This window comes from Dermacentor albipictus, chromosome 7 (genome assembly GCF_038994185.2).
Source record: "Dermacentor albipictus isolate Rhodes 1998 colony chromosome 7, USDA_Dalb.pri_finalv2, whole genome shotgun sequence".
Classification (NCBI taxonomy): Eukaryota; Metazoa; Arthropoda; class Arachnida; order Ixodida; family Ixodidae; genus Dermacentor; species Dermacentor albipictus.
In genome coordinates, this window is record NC_091827.1 from 101825214 (window position 1) to 101841849 (window position 16636).

General features: G+C 43.8%; 1 protein-coding gene across 2 annotated transcripts in view; it reads right to left on the minus strand.

Annotated features, from left to right (window-relative positions):
- The window catches only part of LOC135917210 (uncharacterized), an 81214-nt gene extending 73574 nt beyond the window's left edge, over positions 1-7640 (minus strand). Inside the window, exons 1-3 of one of the 2 annotated variants that reach the window (XR_010569226.2) lie at positions 7307-7640; positions 7164-7215; positions 2532-2590 (exon numbers count right to left, since the gene is read on the minus strand). Coding sequence is in view for 1 of the 2 variants with exons in the window: in XM_065450733.2 (XP_065306805.1) it covers positions 2532-2590; positions 7164-7215; positions 7307-7379 (184 nt within the window). In the remaining variant the exon portion in view is untranslated. The remainder of the gene's footprint in view (positions 1-2531; positions 2591-7163; positions 7216-7306) is intronic. The other variant, XM_065450733.2, reaches the window with a different exon arrangement.
- Between the last annotated feature and the right edge of the window lie 8996 nt (positions 7641-16636).

Sequence of the window (16636 nt, forward strand, 5' to 3'; positions counted from 1 at the left end):
ACTTTTCTCATAGTTAATCCAACATCTTCCTAAAACTGATCTACTTCCTAATCACCGTGACTGGATGTTGGAGCGTAGGCTTGTACTACCTTTAATCCATACCTCTTATTAAGTTTGATTATGACTACAGCTACCCTCTCATTAATGCTGTAGAATTCGTCAATGTTGCCCACCATGTCCTAATGGATTAGAAATCCTACCCCGTGTTGCTTCTTATGTAGGAGCCCTCTATAGCAGAGAACATTTCCGCTAATCAGCAATGATAAGCCTCACCAGTTCTAATCTCACTAAGGTCGATGACATCCCAAACAACGTCTGATAGTTCCTCAAAGAGTCCTGCTAAGTTAGCCTCACTCGAGAGGGTTTGGGTGTTAAACACTGCAAGGGTCAGTTTCCATTGGCGGCCTGTCCGGACCCAGAGATTCTTAGCACCCTCTGCTGCGTTACTGGTCTGACCACTACCTTGGTCAGGTGCTCTGCACATGATACAGCTAAACTTAACTACCTGTTAAGTGTCCATTTTAAATGTGCGTGCACTTTGAGCCAGTGATTCAACTCTTTTCAAGAAACCAGGCAGCATGAGTGACAACACAATAAACAGGCACTTAGTTATTCAGTAATTATGATGACTCACTAAAAAAAGAAAACGCACCACTCTAGCACTTTGATTCCTTTTCAATGCAGTTTCCAGAGCCTTGGAATGACTTCATGAAAATTTGACATAATTATCAACAGTCCACAATTCATGACTGAATAGGGTATAGGTGAGCTGAGGATGCAAAACCAGTGTAAACTAAAACGAGAATAATTCCCAAACTACAGAAGTGTGTTGTTTAATTTCCAGCTTCACGTGCCTTTGTAAAGGCTAAACCCCATGAGCACGATTTTGTGCACGACAGCAACGAGCAACGGCTTCGAGCGACGGATCGGGCCGTCGCTTCAACAGATCGCTCGATCTTGTTGCGCGATCGCTCAGTTCTGCAAATCTAGAATTCGTCGCTCGTCGCCCAGAAGCGCTATGAGCGACTAGCCCATGGAGGAAGGAAACTTCGTCCATGGACTAGCCAATAGCGTGAAGCCAGAACTGAATGTACATCACTCAAGTACTGCCGATTGTTGCACGGAACGAGCAAACGATTGAATTTTTATAGTGCAAGGATAAGAACGTACTGGAAGACCTTCAGAAATATTGTATACTGCTTTTTACAGTAAAACACATCAACTTAAGTTAATAAAGCATACGTCACGCTAGTTTCGGCAGCCTATATTGCTGCCCTCATACTGGCAACACTGGGGAGACGACGCTGGAAGTTGGCGCTCGCATGGGGTATGACATCTAAGCAACAGCCATCTCAATCGCGTCGCTTGTCACTGTCGCGCACAAGATCGCTTGCATGGGGTTTATACTTAACAGTGGGAACTACACTTGGGACCACTACATATTAGCAACCAGCTACAGAGCAATTACACGTCAAACTTCCATGTGAATACACAAAACCGGGCATCTACTGCTGTTCGTGTTTCAGTGTCTGCTGATGCTAATCTGCATGTCTAGTCTTTGTCTGTCTTATGACCTCATTAACTTGCATATTTTTAACATTATCACCCAAGACAAGTGATGAATGTCCTTTCTTTGACATGCAAGGACTCTTTGGGCCTGCTGATGTGCCAATGCTACAGGTTACATGCCACTGTGTGTATTATGTCATTTTTTCTGTATGTCGTTAGGTATAACGCATGTTGTGTCTGTACTGATGCACCATGCAAGGTCTCTTGCAACACTACAGCAGAACATTCAGTGTGAAACTTGGCGATATGGCTACTCATGTAGTGTGTACTTATCTACCCCTCACAAGCACATTAAAAAAGGCTATGAGTGTGTTGCAATCTAAGTGCAATTCTATGGAAGCAAAGAAAAATGAATAACCGCAAGGCATACCGAAAAGGTAAAATATATGTAGATGACGGGACATTAACCTCATTCTATAATAAACAGAAAAACAAAAGGTAAAAAAAGAGCAAGGAAGAGATAACAAAATTAACCTACACACAGATGCGAGAACATTATGCAGCCTTCCCCAAAACTGGTGTGGAGATTATCCCAATAGGTGTCCCGATTTGAGAGGAGCATGATGTGATAAAGAAAAACAGACCCAAGTGCTAGCGGCCATGTTGCAGATGTTTTAATTTCACACACTAGTGCATGACAAATGTACAAACTGCTACCTGCAGAACAGACACATTTCTGTAACATGGCGCATACAATGTTATCCAGCATTCATTTTGATAATGCACGCATTTGAGTCAACGGCACAGTCACAAAGACCAGCCAACTCTGAGAATTGGAAGAAACACAAGATTTACAATTTATAATTAAAATAAATGTACAAGACAGTGGCCACAGTCACGGTTGCATAAGGACGATGGACAGGAGGTCAAGCCCTCAGTTGTCCGACGTTAACCAGAGTGTACTGTTCAAAATAAAGACGAACATAAGGACAGAAAAACAAAAGCAAAGACGCAGGACTTACGAAAAACAAAGGGAATTCCCCCTCTGATAGCCTTCTTGTTGTCGAAGATGGCTTTTTCACTGAAAACAGAAACGGTAAAGTTGCCTTTAAGACGAGCGCATACAGGTCAGTGAATTCCGATGACATTAGCGAAGACAAGCCAGGGTCAGAAAAGAATGAAAAGTTGCCATTGAAAACCAGTCCCCTGTAAACAAATCTTTTTTTTCTTTTTTGTAGATTCATCCTACTTACAGGTAGCAGCCAACTTTCCATTTAGTGGCTTTTGTTCCACACTAGTACAGTGCATAAAAAACAAAATATGTATTCCTTCACATGCAGTCCGTTCTATAGAAACTTCAGCAATGATCTTCCATAAATTTTAAACCTTTCCCTCATAAAGTGCAGTTGATGAAATCACTTGCACTACAAAGACTGCTTGCTAACACGGGCATGCACACACACAGTACAAATATGAGAGAGAACACTTAACCATTGTTCAAGCAAAGATTGCTGTTAACATGATGTAGAGTCTCCCTCGCTGAACTTATTTGTTGCAGAGCCAGAAACAGGAAATATTACGAACTCTAATTGCAAATCTGATGCTCATTTTCTTATTTGTGCATTGTGTACCTCCTGCACAATTTTGCTAAATTGCCCTTGTGCCATTACGTGTCATGCTGATATTACAGATAGATAAAGTCAGGTAAAGATAGGTAAAAAGCAAATAGTCATTGACAAATCTCAATACACCTTTGAATTTGCCTGCATGACTTGCTTGAACACTCCTGTCAGCATTACCAAAAAAAAATATTGCAGATTGCAGAGTAAGGACTGCTCGCATCCTGTATGAAGTCCTTTGAAAGAACACTTAGGCTACGTTCACACTTGGTCTCGGAGCAGGCGGAAGCAGAAAAAAATTGAGAAAATCCGCCTGCCTAGGAAGTGGAAAAACGGGCGGAAAACCAGGCAGTGAGCCCGATCCATCTCGGACCGATTTTTTCGCCATGGCGAAGCAGAAAGCCGTTCCGCTTCACCAGAAGCTGCACTAGCATGTAAACATCTGGTTGTAGAATTTAACATTTTCCTTTGTTCATTGTCTATTTTTAGGAAAAGCAACTAGCTAAAACTATCAAAACTATGTATATTTATCTTTCATGGTAGACGAAAGTTAAGATGACAGGCACAGTTGCGCGAAATGATAGCTTTTAATAACTGATGGGTCAATGAATGAACGTATGTCTTGAAATAGTGTGCTGAACAGCACCACCACACGGACAAACATACGCAAACTAGATGGATGCAGGCGAAAGCGGCTGTGGTTTCCGCTGCAGTGGCGAAACAAATGTGAACATCTTGTACACGCGCGGAAAAGGTTTTCCGGCCGCTTTGACTTTTCCGCTTGCTTGCTGTTTCCCAAGTGTGAACGTAGCCTAACTCTTGCCAGATAGGAAAGGGGATGTTGCCCTAGCAACTCTGTGGAGGATTCAACCAATATGTGGCTTTTTCCATGAGCCTTAGCTTTTCATTGTCTTCATGTTTAAATTTGCTGGCGACTACTTGACTCTTGTGCCTCAATCACAAGCCTGTGATACAACAGACGTCATGAGTGCTGTGCAATAGAAAGGAATGGAGCTATGCTTTACCAATGGCTTTGGTACACAATATGGCTTTTGGATTTATATTAAATTGCGAATGGTTTCATATGTGCTGACATTACAATCGGAGGTCAACAGGCCAGTTTCACATTTTAGATGTGGCAATTCAGAGATAAAAGAACTTGGCATTGCCATGTAGAGCTAAGCATGTGAAACAAGGAAATCATGTGCCCTTGCAACTTTTCTGAAATGTTTTTTTACAACCAGTGAGATGTCTTACAAAGACAGATGCCCGATTCCGGCCGTTGCAACATTACGTGAAGCATTGGTATGACAAATCAAGCGTGAAATGCATGCAACAGCAGACCACCAGAAGTTATAAAAAACTGAGATAGAGTCGAGCCCACATATATAATGACGACACTTGGAGGAACTTTCGGCGACAACAAACAGTTTCTGTACGACTAAAATGTCCCGCAAGAAGTCTATGAGAGAACATTCACTTATAATGACTTGGTACCCAGCCCAGTTTGGTCAGAATGAACTTAACGAAATGCAGCGTGGCAGCGTCTTGACAAGCTGAAGATTGACACCAGTGGTCTTTACCTTATGTGCCTTAGGGTTCATAGCTTGCTCAAGCATTTTGTGTATGCCAAGAGCCTTACCTACAACCATGTCAACAGCTTGAAAAACTTGTACCATACCACCGTAAAGTGCAAACTAAACAGCATTTAATCACCAATTACTCCCAGTAAACAGTGCGCGCCATATTTGGAAATAAAGTGTCATTTCCAGGCCCAGTTCAGTTCTGTTGCGATAATTTTGAGGGCAAGTCCAAGTACAACAAACTTTTGATATAGTGAGCACATATTGTGCAATGAAAGACTTTGTTGTATCGAGGCTTGACTGCAAGTGATGATTCCGTATGAGCACAAGATAGCACATGGCCTAAAGAACATTGGGCAGCGATATCACATCAATGTTGCCTCTTCTGCAAGATCAAGCCAAGTAGGATATTCAAAATCACGAAGAACTGGATTACAGAGTGGACCATAGCTCAGCCCAACCATGGCATCAAACGTGTTCAAGAAATTGTGCTTATGAGAGGGCCCAAGTGTACAAAATTCCTTTGACCTGTGGCAGAACGTATGGAGGACTAGCAGGACAAGGTGTTAGCGTACAGTTAAGAGGCACAGTGCATCGATCAAAAATGAGGCATCTACAAATCTAACACATCAAATGTTGTTAACCACTCTCCAAGAGTATTCGGCTATGAATATGTGAATATCAGACTGCCCAATTTGTAAAGTGAGAAAAAATGAAAGAAATGAAAAAAAAAACTGTGAGCCAAACACTAACTGGTCTGTGCGAAGAACTGTAGTTTTTCCCAATGAAATTTTCTCAAGTTTGTCTGCACTGACTGGTGCTATGCAGGTCATGGCACATGTATAATTTATGCATGTTTATTTATGTTACTGCACCAATAAATCCTTCACTTGAGAGATTGGCACTTCTGTGTCATTTTATCTAGCTTTTTGTTTTGTTTTCTTGAGTGTGCCCATTTGCATCTGCTATGAACTAGTACCAACTCGCCGAAGTCAGTCTCATTGCACAAATATCATGCCTAGCTGAATACATGCTATTGTCATGACAGAATGTGAACATTTAGGCACAGTCCAAATACTCGTGGAAATTTACAGTACCATTGTGATATCGAATGTTGGTTTCCGTAGGTGTCAAGCAGTTGCAGAACACAATTTTCCTAAGTAAGCAGCCTCAGAAGACACCACCTTGGCACAAAGCAGCCAAAGAACTCTTGTGGCAGCAGCTACTAGACAGTGACACTATTATTGCAACCTGGAGCGCACATGTGCCGTGCCCACTACAGCAGCTGTTCGTTGCATACACGAAAAGACCTGCTTTAGAAGGTAACCTGGCAGTAGAAGCCCCAGTGCGAATGCTAGCTGAGCAGAGTGAGTTACACAGATTCCTCCTCTGAATAAACCTACTGCTTATTGCTGCTTCCACACAAAGGCATGATCAGCAGGCAGATTTGCCGCACCTACTTATCACCGAGCATGATTGATAGCATTCTTGCAGAAAAAACATGACTTAATACACAGTAGATTTCTTATAGAAACTGTATTTTGAAATGTTTGCAGATACCGAACCACACCTTACTATCATACATGCAGCAAAAAGCTGAGAACTTTCTCTTCTGAGAAACGGGGCATGACAACCGGCATATGGAATGTGCATATAACAGTGCTTTAGACTGTATGCATAGCAGCACTTGCAGCACTTGCATAGCAGCACTTGTATGCAAAGTCAAGGGGGGCCTGGGGGAGCCCTGCCCCCCTTCTCTTTTTTGCGGAGGGGCACGGCCCTCCCCCTCGGCAGGTCAACAGTAGCACTGTGGCACCAAGTCAACCAGCGCTGGAGGCGATTTTATCACCAGTAGTGCCTTGAGCAGGGCAATTCTAAGTCTCCGGTGTTTCAATTAATGATTTAATCGTGATTAATCAGTTGACATAGCACGAGCAAAATCAGGAAAGCAGGTATTGTCCTGTGAAGCACAGCATGGGTAATTTACACCTGACTGTAATACCAGCAACATTTTCATGCTACAAAACAAACAAACAAAGAATTGGCACATTATTTATGCTGCATGTATAGAAGTAATAAGTTGTTTTTATCAATTATTTTTGTCAATGACTCCGGCCTACTAACCGACCACCTTTCTTAGTATTTTTGCTCCCATCCATTTCTGTCTTTCGTTCACATTTGTTCTCCGCTTACGGGTAAATCTCAATGCAAAATGACCACGCAGCACTTTGGCATATTTCAAACGCGAAGTCCAAGGACACTTTAACCCGAATTAATAAGTAAACACACCCTGTATTCTACAGCCAGCAGTGCATAAGGTTCTAAGGCATAAGGTATAAGGTTAAGCAGCACAAAAGCGGGTACCCACGGTATGAACATCTGATGAATAAACTGAATTGCGGTTATCGTGGCACGCATCGAAACGCATGACAAGTATCGCGCTTCCACCTACCTCACGAATATCAGCTCCTTTTTCTTGTAAACCCAGGATATCAGCGTAGCACCTGTTGCGAGAGCAGTAAAGCAAAAGAAGAAGCGTTGTCTCGTAAACACAACACAGCAGTTCCGACTGCAAGCCCAACAGAAATAACGTACCATGGAGGTGAATGCATGTCGTTGCGTCGGTGGTTTTCAGTCTGACCAGGTCCTTCTCTTCAGCCTTGTTCATTGCAAATCAGTGGCGACGGAGGAGCCGATTGACCGCCCAAGCTACAAGGGATTTCGAGCGTCAGTGAGACCATATGGCGCGTGTTTTCGTTTTCCGCTGACAGTCTGCGAGCGACACGTTGCCAAGAGAAACAACCAGGAAAGCACAACAGCAACAACAATAATCAGCAACAACTATAATTCAGCCAGTGCCCCCTTTATTTTTTTTTTTCTGTCCCTGCCGCGTGAGCGCCGCGGCGTCCGCCGTGCACTCTCCTGTTACTTTCTCGATTTTGTCCCGAGATGCCGCTCGGCGGCTCCACCGTATTACCCCCTTGCAGACGACGTTCTCCCCGCCTGCGCGCCGGCGGTTTGCGGACATCTCGCGCTGCGCTTGTGTCGTCTGCGAGCAAGAACTACAAAGGTTAGTAGATGTTTTCGGAATGGCAATGAAATAATTAATCTCTGCGCGAAATAAAAAATATCGTTGAGACAAATTGTTATTACGAGTCTTACCGAGGCCACAATTCCTACCTCCGCCAACTTACAGACGACACTTTTAACCCGCAGGTTTCTGGCAGTGGTAGACGAAGGTCTGTTTGCTGCAACGGTGAAGTTCCTGTGACTTTCTACACGTCAGTATGCGCTGCTGTTGTGTACAATTTTGTAAGTCCAGCCAGCGAAAGAAAGACTCTGGAGTGTCCTTTCACGACATATACTAGCGGACAGAAAGCTACAGGAACGATGGCTGCCAGTTATCGCAAAAAAGAACTGGGAGCCAAGATAGGATGCGGGTTATTCAGCCGTACTCAGTCTTCATTTTTGGAAAGTGACAAAGAGAAAGGCAAAGTAAGAGCAGGTAACCTGCATTACATTAAAGTTAATACAAATATAACCAGTTTTCTCCAAAAAGTCGAACGGGTTAGTAAAGGGCACTAGGGGGTCATCTATCCTAGTAATAGGGCAGGGTGTAATGGAGTATGTAAATTATACAGGCTCTGTAAAAACCTCCGTCTCTGTGTGTCGATGAGTGGGCATATGTTATTAGGATGTGTATATGACTGTAAGAGGTTCACGGCATTTTTCGCAAGTTGGCGAGTTTTCTTTTCGGCGGAGGAAATTGTGCGTCAGATGTGTGTGTCCAATCCGAAGTCGACACGCTGCCATCAATGCGCATCTATCCGCTGTTTCGTTACCCAGTATCCCAACATGGTTAGGTACCCAGCAAAATCTAATTGATCTGCCGTATATTTGTTCGACGATAATGCGTTCAAAATATTCCCTAACAGGGGTTCACATTGGAATTTCACGTGTAAAGCCTTGAGTATGCTTAATGAATCTGTGTATACAGATTCATTACAGTGTTTTCAAGTTTGTCAGCGACGATCTGTTGATCTACCGTCCATATTGCGTATACTTCGGCTGTGTAGACAGAGGCGTGTTGTGGTAGTCGAATACTTGTTTCTCAATTTTCCATTACGGCCCCCATGTATACCCACGTGCGTGTGTGTGTGTGTGTGTGTGTGTGTGTGTGTGTGTGTGTGTGTGTGTGTGTGTGTGTGTGTGTGTGTGTGTGTTTAAGATTTAGAGCCATCAGTATAAAATTCCATGTAATTCTTGTACTTCTCATGAAGAGCGCGGAATTCTCGTATGATGTGTTCTTGTGGCCTCTTTAAATGTGTTAGTGTCCAGTCGCACAACGGTGTGAAATCACACCACGGGGCCAAGCGCTCTGGCTTTCTGGTAACCTGGAGGACCTCCCGGCATAGAGTTAATACCGACATTATTCCTCGTATCGCAGGATAAGCAGCCTAATCATGTTTGGTTTATTTTTATAATGTAAGCGTGAGCTGGTGTGACGATGTTGTAGCATATGTGTTGAGGTGACGATTAGATTCTGAGTATGTAGGAAATAGTTAGCACTCTGCGCTGCTGTAAAGGAGGCTCATTATAGTCGACGTATAAGCTCTGGACAGGTGATATTCTGCAAGCGCCACCTGCCAGTCGTATACGCCGAGGTTATGAACTGACTCAAGTCGCCTGATGTAAGACTGTGTGGCTGAGCCATGTATGATACCACCTACTATGCTACGTACAAAAGTGCGGTAGATGTGTGTATATATATATATATATATATATATATATATATATATATATATATATATATATATATATATATATATATATATATAGCAGGGATTCACGGTCAGAACCCCAGCGTTTCCGGGAGAGGACTTTGAGGATGTTAAGTGCATTGTTAGTTTTAATTTTAACACTATTTATGAGCGCGAGAATGTTAAATTTTTTATCAAAGAGAACACCCAGAAACTTGTGTTCTTGATTTGGCGGTAGTGTGGCTTCTTGTAGCTTAACGATGGGATTTGGTTGTAGGCCTCTTTTTATGGGGGGAAAGACAACACTAATAGTTTTTTCACTTGAGAAGTGAAAGCTGTTTTCAGAAGCCCACTGCGTTAGTTTATTTAACGTAATCTGAATTTGCCGTTCGCAGGTTGCCAAGTTCGGTGTACGACACGCGATTTGTAGATCATCTACATATAATGAATGCATTACAGAGGATGGAATTACATTACTGACTGAGTTCACTTTCACCACAAACAGTGTTGTGCTTAATACACATCCCTGTGGCACGCCATTTTCCTGTTTGAATACGCGTAACAGCGTCGTGCCGAAACGAACTTGAAATGTTCGGTCGAGCATGAAATCGGCAAGACATTTGAGCATTCTACCGCGGATCCGTGGTTTAACCGCGAAGGGAAGAAGTGCATAAACAAGAAAAAAAGAGCGTCCAAAAAAGCTGCCCGAACAAATGCTCCAGAAGACTGGCAAAATTATAAAACCATAGCGCGCTATACAGAAACTACAATTGTCGAAGCTAAAGACAAGTTCTTTAATTGCACCCTTCCTAATATGATGAAAACTGATCCGAAAAAAGTTTTGGCAATAGTAAATTCAAAACCAAATCACACTGCTCCCTTACTAATTACCGAAAGCGGAGCAGTGCTTAACACAAGAGATAGCACAGAGCTATTTAGCAAATGCTTCTCTGACGTTTTTACTAACGAACTGCCGCTTGATAACACTCACAGACTTGAACAACCATCCATTCAATTCCATTTTTCATCCATCATAATATCGGAACATGGTGTCTCTCGTGCAATTGACAGGCTTCCTCATAAAACAAGCCCAGGCACTGACGGTATAAGGGTTAAACTTCTGAAGTTAACTTCACACTACTCTTCAGTTTTCTTATCTCTAATATTTCAGAAATCACTCGATACGGGTTGCCTACCAGAAGATTGGAAATCAGCATTAGTGATACCGGTATTTAAATCTCGTGACACAGCAGACCCCAATAATTACAGACCTATATCACTGACATCTATTTGCTACAAATTACTGGAACACATCCTATGCTCTCACATTATAGCCTGTCTGAACGATAATAACCTGATGCTGAATAACCAACATGGCTTTCGCCAAAATCGCTCATGTCAGACGCAACTATACGAACTTGCAACAGATATTCACATTTCTTTGCACAGATCGATTAGTATAGACGCCACTTTTATTGATTCTTTTAACGCTTTCGACCGGGTACTTCATAATCGACTAAAACTGAAAGTTAGAAACCTACAGCTTGACTAAAACTCGACGCGGTGGATTGAGGAGTTCCTAACGAACCGATTTCAAGTAATCAGTCTAAACAACTGCTTTTCTAACCGCACTCTCGTCAGTTCGTGAGTTCCCCAAGGATCCGTCCTTGCTCCACTGGTATATTTAACATACATCAATGACAACGCAACCAATATTAACTCACAAATACGTCTCTTCGCAGATGACTGCGTCTTGTGTAATGAAATGAGCTGCCCTGCCGACAGCATTGTGCTGCAGTCTGATTTAACAAAACTAACTGACTGGTGTGACACATGGCAGGTGGAAATTAAAATAGCCAAAATTAAACACGTGAAATTTGCTTCAAAAACTCGACCTACCGCTGACCAGTACAAAATACGCTGTATTACTGTTGACTCAGTATCTTCAATCAAGTACGTGGGTGTCCTGTTTATCTCCAATTTAAGCTGGAATGCTCACATTGAACACATCGCCACAAAAGCATGCAAAAAACTTGGTTACCTGAAACGGCACTTACACCTTGCGAACACAGATACCAGACTTCGCGCGTACAGTTCTCTTATCAGGCCGAAAGTCCCTTGATAATTTGAAAGTAGCGACACTCTTTGAACTCTGCTGCCCCCGCACGACCTCCTCGCCTCCTCCTCGCCCCTTGCGTGTTCCCCCCTGCGGCAACCAGTTTTGCCCCCGTTTTTCTGCACGACGATTGGTCTCCCTGCCGTTGCCCTTGGAAACGCGCGGATCTTGAGTTTTGCTTGTGTTTTTCTTTTTTGTTCGCGCCATTTTCCTTCTGAGCACGGCTGGCTCGGCGCTTTAGCTCGGCGTAGCGAACGTTGTACGCAGTGTTTCCTGCTCTATGTGCTAGCGCTATGCCGGGCCGTTGCGCATATAACTGCAGCAAGAAGCCTGAAGATGGTTATGCCGTTATGATGCCACAAGGACAGCGTGACGGCTTGCGCAGGAGGCAGTGGCGGCACGACATTGGCCGAAAGAACTTTGTTCCGATAAAGAACAGCGTTGTTTGCGAGCTGAGGCGTCTTTCTTATAGCTCATAGCAAAGCATCCCGCAATGCTGCATTTTTTTTTTGCTTTCTTCCGGCCTGCTCATCAGCGCTTTTGCTGTTGTCCTCAGTATGCTCAATATTCCCCTCGCACGTCACTAACTGTTGTTATTCAGCCGGAAGTGCACCATTATAGATTCTGCTTTGCGCCTGAAAAAATTAGTGGCAAGTATACCCGTGGTATTGCAGGTGATGAGCGTTAGCTAGTCAAAATTGAGTCAACGTCGACCCTGGTTTTCTCTTTATTTTCAAGCGTTTGGGCATGGGTCTCAGAGCTGCCGAGGGCTTGCTACTTGTGCTAAATGTGCATCTAAAGACCACACATCAGACACCTGTTCTTCCACAACCCACTGCGCTAACTGTGACGGAGACCACCCCGCCTATTCGCGATCGTGCCCGCCATGGAAGAAAGAAAAACAAATAATCGAACTGAAGGTCAAACTAAACATTTCTTTTCCAGAAGCGCGCAAGCGTTTTTCTGTCCACAACCAATCGAATCCGTCCTAAAGTGACGTGACGCGCCGGGGGGGGGGGGGCAGCGCCACATCCTCTGGCGGCCGCGCAAGTCACACGGAGTGTGACGGCGGTTACGCCATCAGCCCCCCTGGCGGGACAAGCCACTGCTTTTCCGCCCCTTACCACGAAGGGCCAGCATACCTCCGAGCCTGCCGGTCGCAGGGCCACTGCTCGTGTGGACAGGCCCGAAAAACCCGCGAGAGTGCCCGCTGAGCGGGCGTCATCCAGCGCCTCTGACGAGGCGATGGATGTAGCGAAAACTTGGGCGTCTCAGACGCCGAAGGAACGGCGTTGCTCCCTGGAGCGCGCCAACATAAAAGAAATACCCCGCATCAAGGAACCTGGAAAGGTCTCGTGAGCCAACTTAATTGATATCTCTTGACACGCATCATAAAACACTTCCAATAGGGCCACACAGGTAATGCATTGGAATGTGAAAGGTCTAATACACAATCTTGATGACATTAAGGAACTCCTTCGCAAGTTTAATCCAAGGGTGCTGTGTGTGCAAGAGACACACCTCAATCTCATACTAACTTTCTCAAACAATATGCCATTTACCGCAAAAATCGCAGTGACGCTTACGCCTCATCAGGCGGTGTTGCTATTACAGTTGGTAAGGGTATCGCCGGCCAGCATTTACATCTGCAAACGCCCCTTGAGGCAGTGGCAATCAGAGCCGTGCTATTTGATAAGCTAGTCACAGTTAGCACTCCCTACATTCCTCCGAGCCATCAACTTTCCAGAACAGAATTCGAGAGCTTTATCGCAGAACTCCCCGAACCTTACATTGTAGTAGGCGATTTAAATGCTCACAACACCCTTTGGGGAGGTTCTCGTTGTGATACGAGAGCGCGCTTATTAGAAAACTTCCTTTTATCTTCCAATGCATGCTTACTAAACAATAAAGAACCCACATTCTACAGCGTGGCAAACAAAACGTTGTCATCTATTGAGTTAAGTATAACATCAAGTACACTAGTGCCATACCTGGACTGGAACGTGATCAAAAATTCATATTGGAGTGACCATTTCCCACCAATTGTCTTAAAATTAACAAAAGCGATAAGTTTTCTTCACATCTGCCCCGTTGGAAGGTCGACTGTGCTGACTGGAAACGATACCGAGAGCTGACACATTTGTCCTGGGATGACATAAATACTCTCTCAATGGATGATAGTGTGTCATATTTGACGGCATTTATAACTGATGTTGCATCAATATGTATCCCTCAAACGAATGGATCACCCTCTAAATGACGTATTCTTTGGTGAAATGAGCAGTGTAAGGAAGCCCGCAAAAATCAAAATAAAGCTTGGAGCTTCAAGAAAATAAAATCAGAAGGTAGAACGACGGGCCGCCATGCCAAAAGGGACAGTTGGCAAAAATACATTTCTGGCATTAATTCTTATGCAGATGAAAGAAAAGATTGGAACAGGGTAAACAAAATAAAAGACCGCGAAACTCATCCTCTGCCATTAGTAAACACGCAAGCAGACACTCTTGACGACCAGGCGGATTGTCTAGGAGCACATTTTGCACATGTTTCCAGTACATCTCATTACACAAATACATTCCTAAAATACAAGCGACAAGCATAGCAGCTGACTGGATCGGAAATGCACAGCTAATGAAGTATACAATCGTCCACTTGGAATGGCTGATTTCCAGGCCTCACTGAACTGTTGCAAGAAGTCCGCTCCAGGAAGTGACAGAATAATGTATGAGATGATCAGACACTTACACCCTGAAACCCAAGAAACACTACTGTCACTCTTCAATTCCAGGTTCTCCGCCGGCTACATTCCTTCCGTCTGGAAAGAAGCAATCGTCATCCCTATTCTCCAAGAGGGCAAGGACCCTTCCTCATCAAACAGTTATAGGCCTATAGCTCTGACAAGTTGACCATGCTAACTATTTGAGAAAATGATTAACCGTCGCCTCCTCCATTTTCTTGAAAGCAACAAGATACTCAATCCCTTTCAGTGCGATTTCAGTGAGGATAGATCCACAACAGATCACCTTGTTCGCATCGAGACAAATATCCGTGATGCCTTTGAAACAGTTTTTCCTGTCAGTATTTTTAGATATGGAAAAGGCGTACGATACAACCTGGTGCTTTGGAATCCTCCGTGATCTGCCTGAAATGGAAGTTCGAGGCAACTTGCTGAACGTGATTCAGAGTTACCTCTCCAATTGGACGTTCCGTGTTAGAGTTGGTAACGTCCTCTCTCGCCCATTTACGCAAGCGGCCGGTGTTCCACACGGCGGTGTGCTGAGCTGCACTCTTTTTATTGTCAAAATGAACTCGATCCAGACTGTCATACCGCGTACTATGTTTTATTCCGTATATGTGAATGTCATCCAGATAGGTTTCAAATCATGCAATCGAAGTATCTGTGAGCGACAAGTACAGCTTTGCATAAATAAATTGTCTAAGTGGGCTGACGAAAATGGTTTTAAACTAAACCCTAAAAAAAGTACATGCGTCCCGTTCTCTAACAAGAGAGGCATACTGGCGGACCCCGCGATACATCTAAATGGAGAACGGTTATGTGTGAGCCATGAACATAAATTTCTATGGATACTTTTAGACAGTAAGCTAACCTTTGTACCACAACTGAAGTATCTTAAGGCAACGTGCCTCAAGACTATGAACCTGCTGAAGCTCTTGTCACGTACATCTTGGGAAATCGACAGGAGATGCCTTTTAAAGCTGTACAAAAGTCGAATAACAGGGCTTGACTACGGAGCAATAGTCTACAATTCTGCTGGACCTAGTGCTCTGAAAATGCTAGATTCTATTCACCACGTAGGCATCCGCCTTGCTACAGGCGTCTTTAGGACTAGCCCTGTGCAAAGTCTCTACGTCGAACCAAACTAATGGTCATTGCACTACCAAAGGACATATTTAAATTTCTCCTACGCCCTGAAAGTTAACTCAGATGTTAAACATCCTTGTCATTCTACTATATGCGACTTGTCCATTGTAAGGCTGTTTCGTAACCGCCCGGCCACTAGGCCTCCACTGTCTCTCCGGTTGGAAGCACTCTAAAAAAACAGGGGTCCCTCTTTTACACAATGTCCTAATGGCTCCTACACGGCTTCCACCGCCTTCGGAGAGGCAGACTATCCAATGTGACATCTCTTTCTTAGAAATATCGAAACGAGCCCCGGAGGCACAGATATATTCGCATTTTCTGGAACTCAAGGAGAAGTACTCATGTGATGAATTTTAGACAGATGCTTCGAAGTCTCCAGCTGCTGTTGCTTACGAAGCTCTGGGAACCTCACTTTCAACATCTGGACCTCTAAACCCACACACCAGTATCTTTACAGCGGAACCATACGCCATCCATAAGGCTATTCAACACATACGGCTCACAAATATTGCTAAGGCTATTGTCTTCACAGACTCATTAGGCGTAGTGAGAGCCCTAATTAGCTTACGAAAGCATAAAAATTCCGTTTTTAATGAACTGTATAGCTTATTGTGCTCCGCATATATGTGCAACCAAACGATTATCCTATGCTGGGTTCCTGGCCATAAAGGTACAAAAGGCAACGTAACTGCTGACGAAAACGCTACGTCAGTGAGTTTTAGCGGCACAGATGCAAACATCCCCATTCCTGCCACGGACCTAAAGCCCTTTCTGCGCCGTAAATTGAGGAATCATTGGCAAGCAGAGTGGGATACACAAACATTGAATAAGTTACACATTATAAAACAAAAACTGCGGAATTGGATAAGTGAGAAACCAGCACGGTACAAGGAAGTACTTCTTTGCCGATTAAGAATAGGACACACAGTAATCACTCCTACCTCTTGACTGGCGGGGATACTCCTACTTGTAGTAGGCGCGGCGATAGCCTGACAGCCCTCCATACTCTTATCCAGTGCCCTGCAATAGAAACGGAGAGGAAAAAGTGTTTTCCTTCTGCATATCGGGAAAACATACCTCTTCACCCTGATTTTTTTCTTAGTGACGAACCGCTTTTTGAACTGCAAATAGTCTTAGGTTTTTTAGCCGAAACCGACACCCTGAAA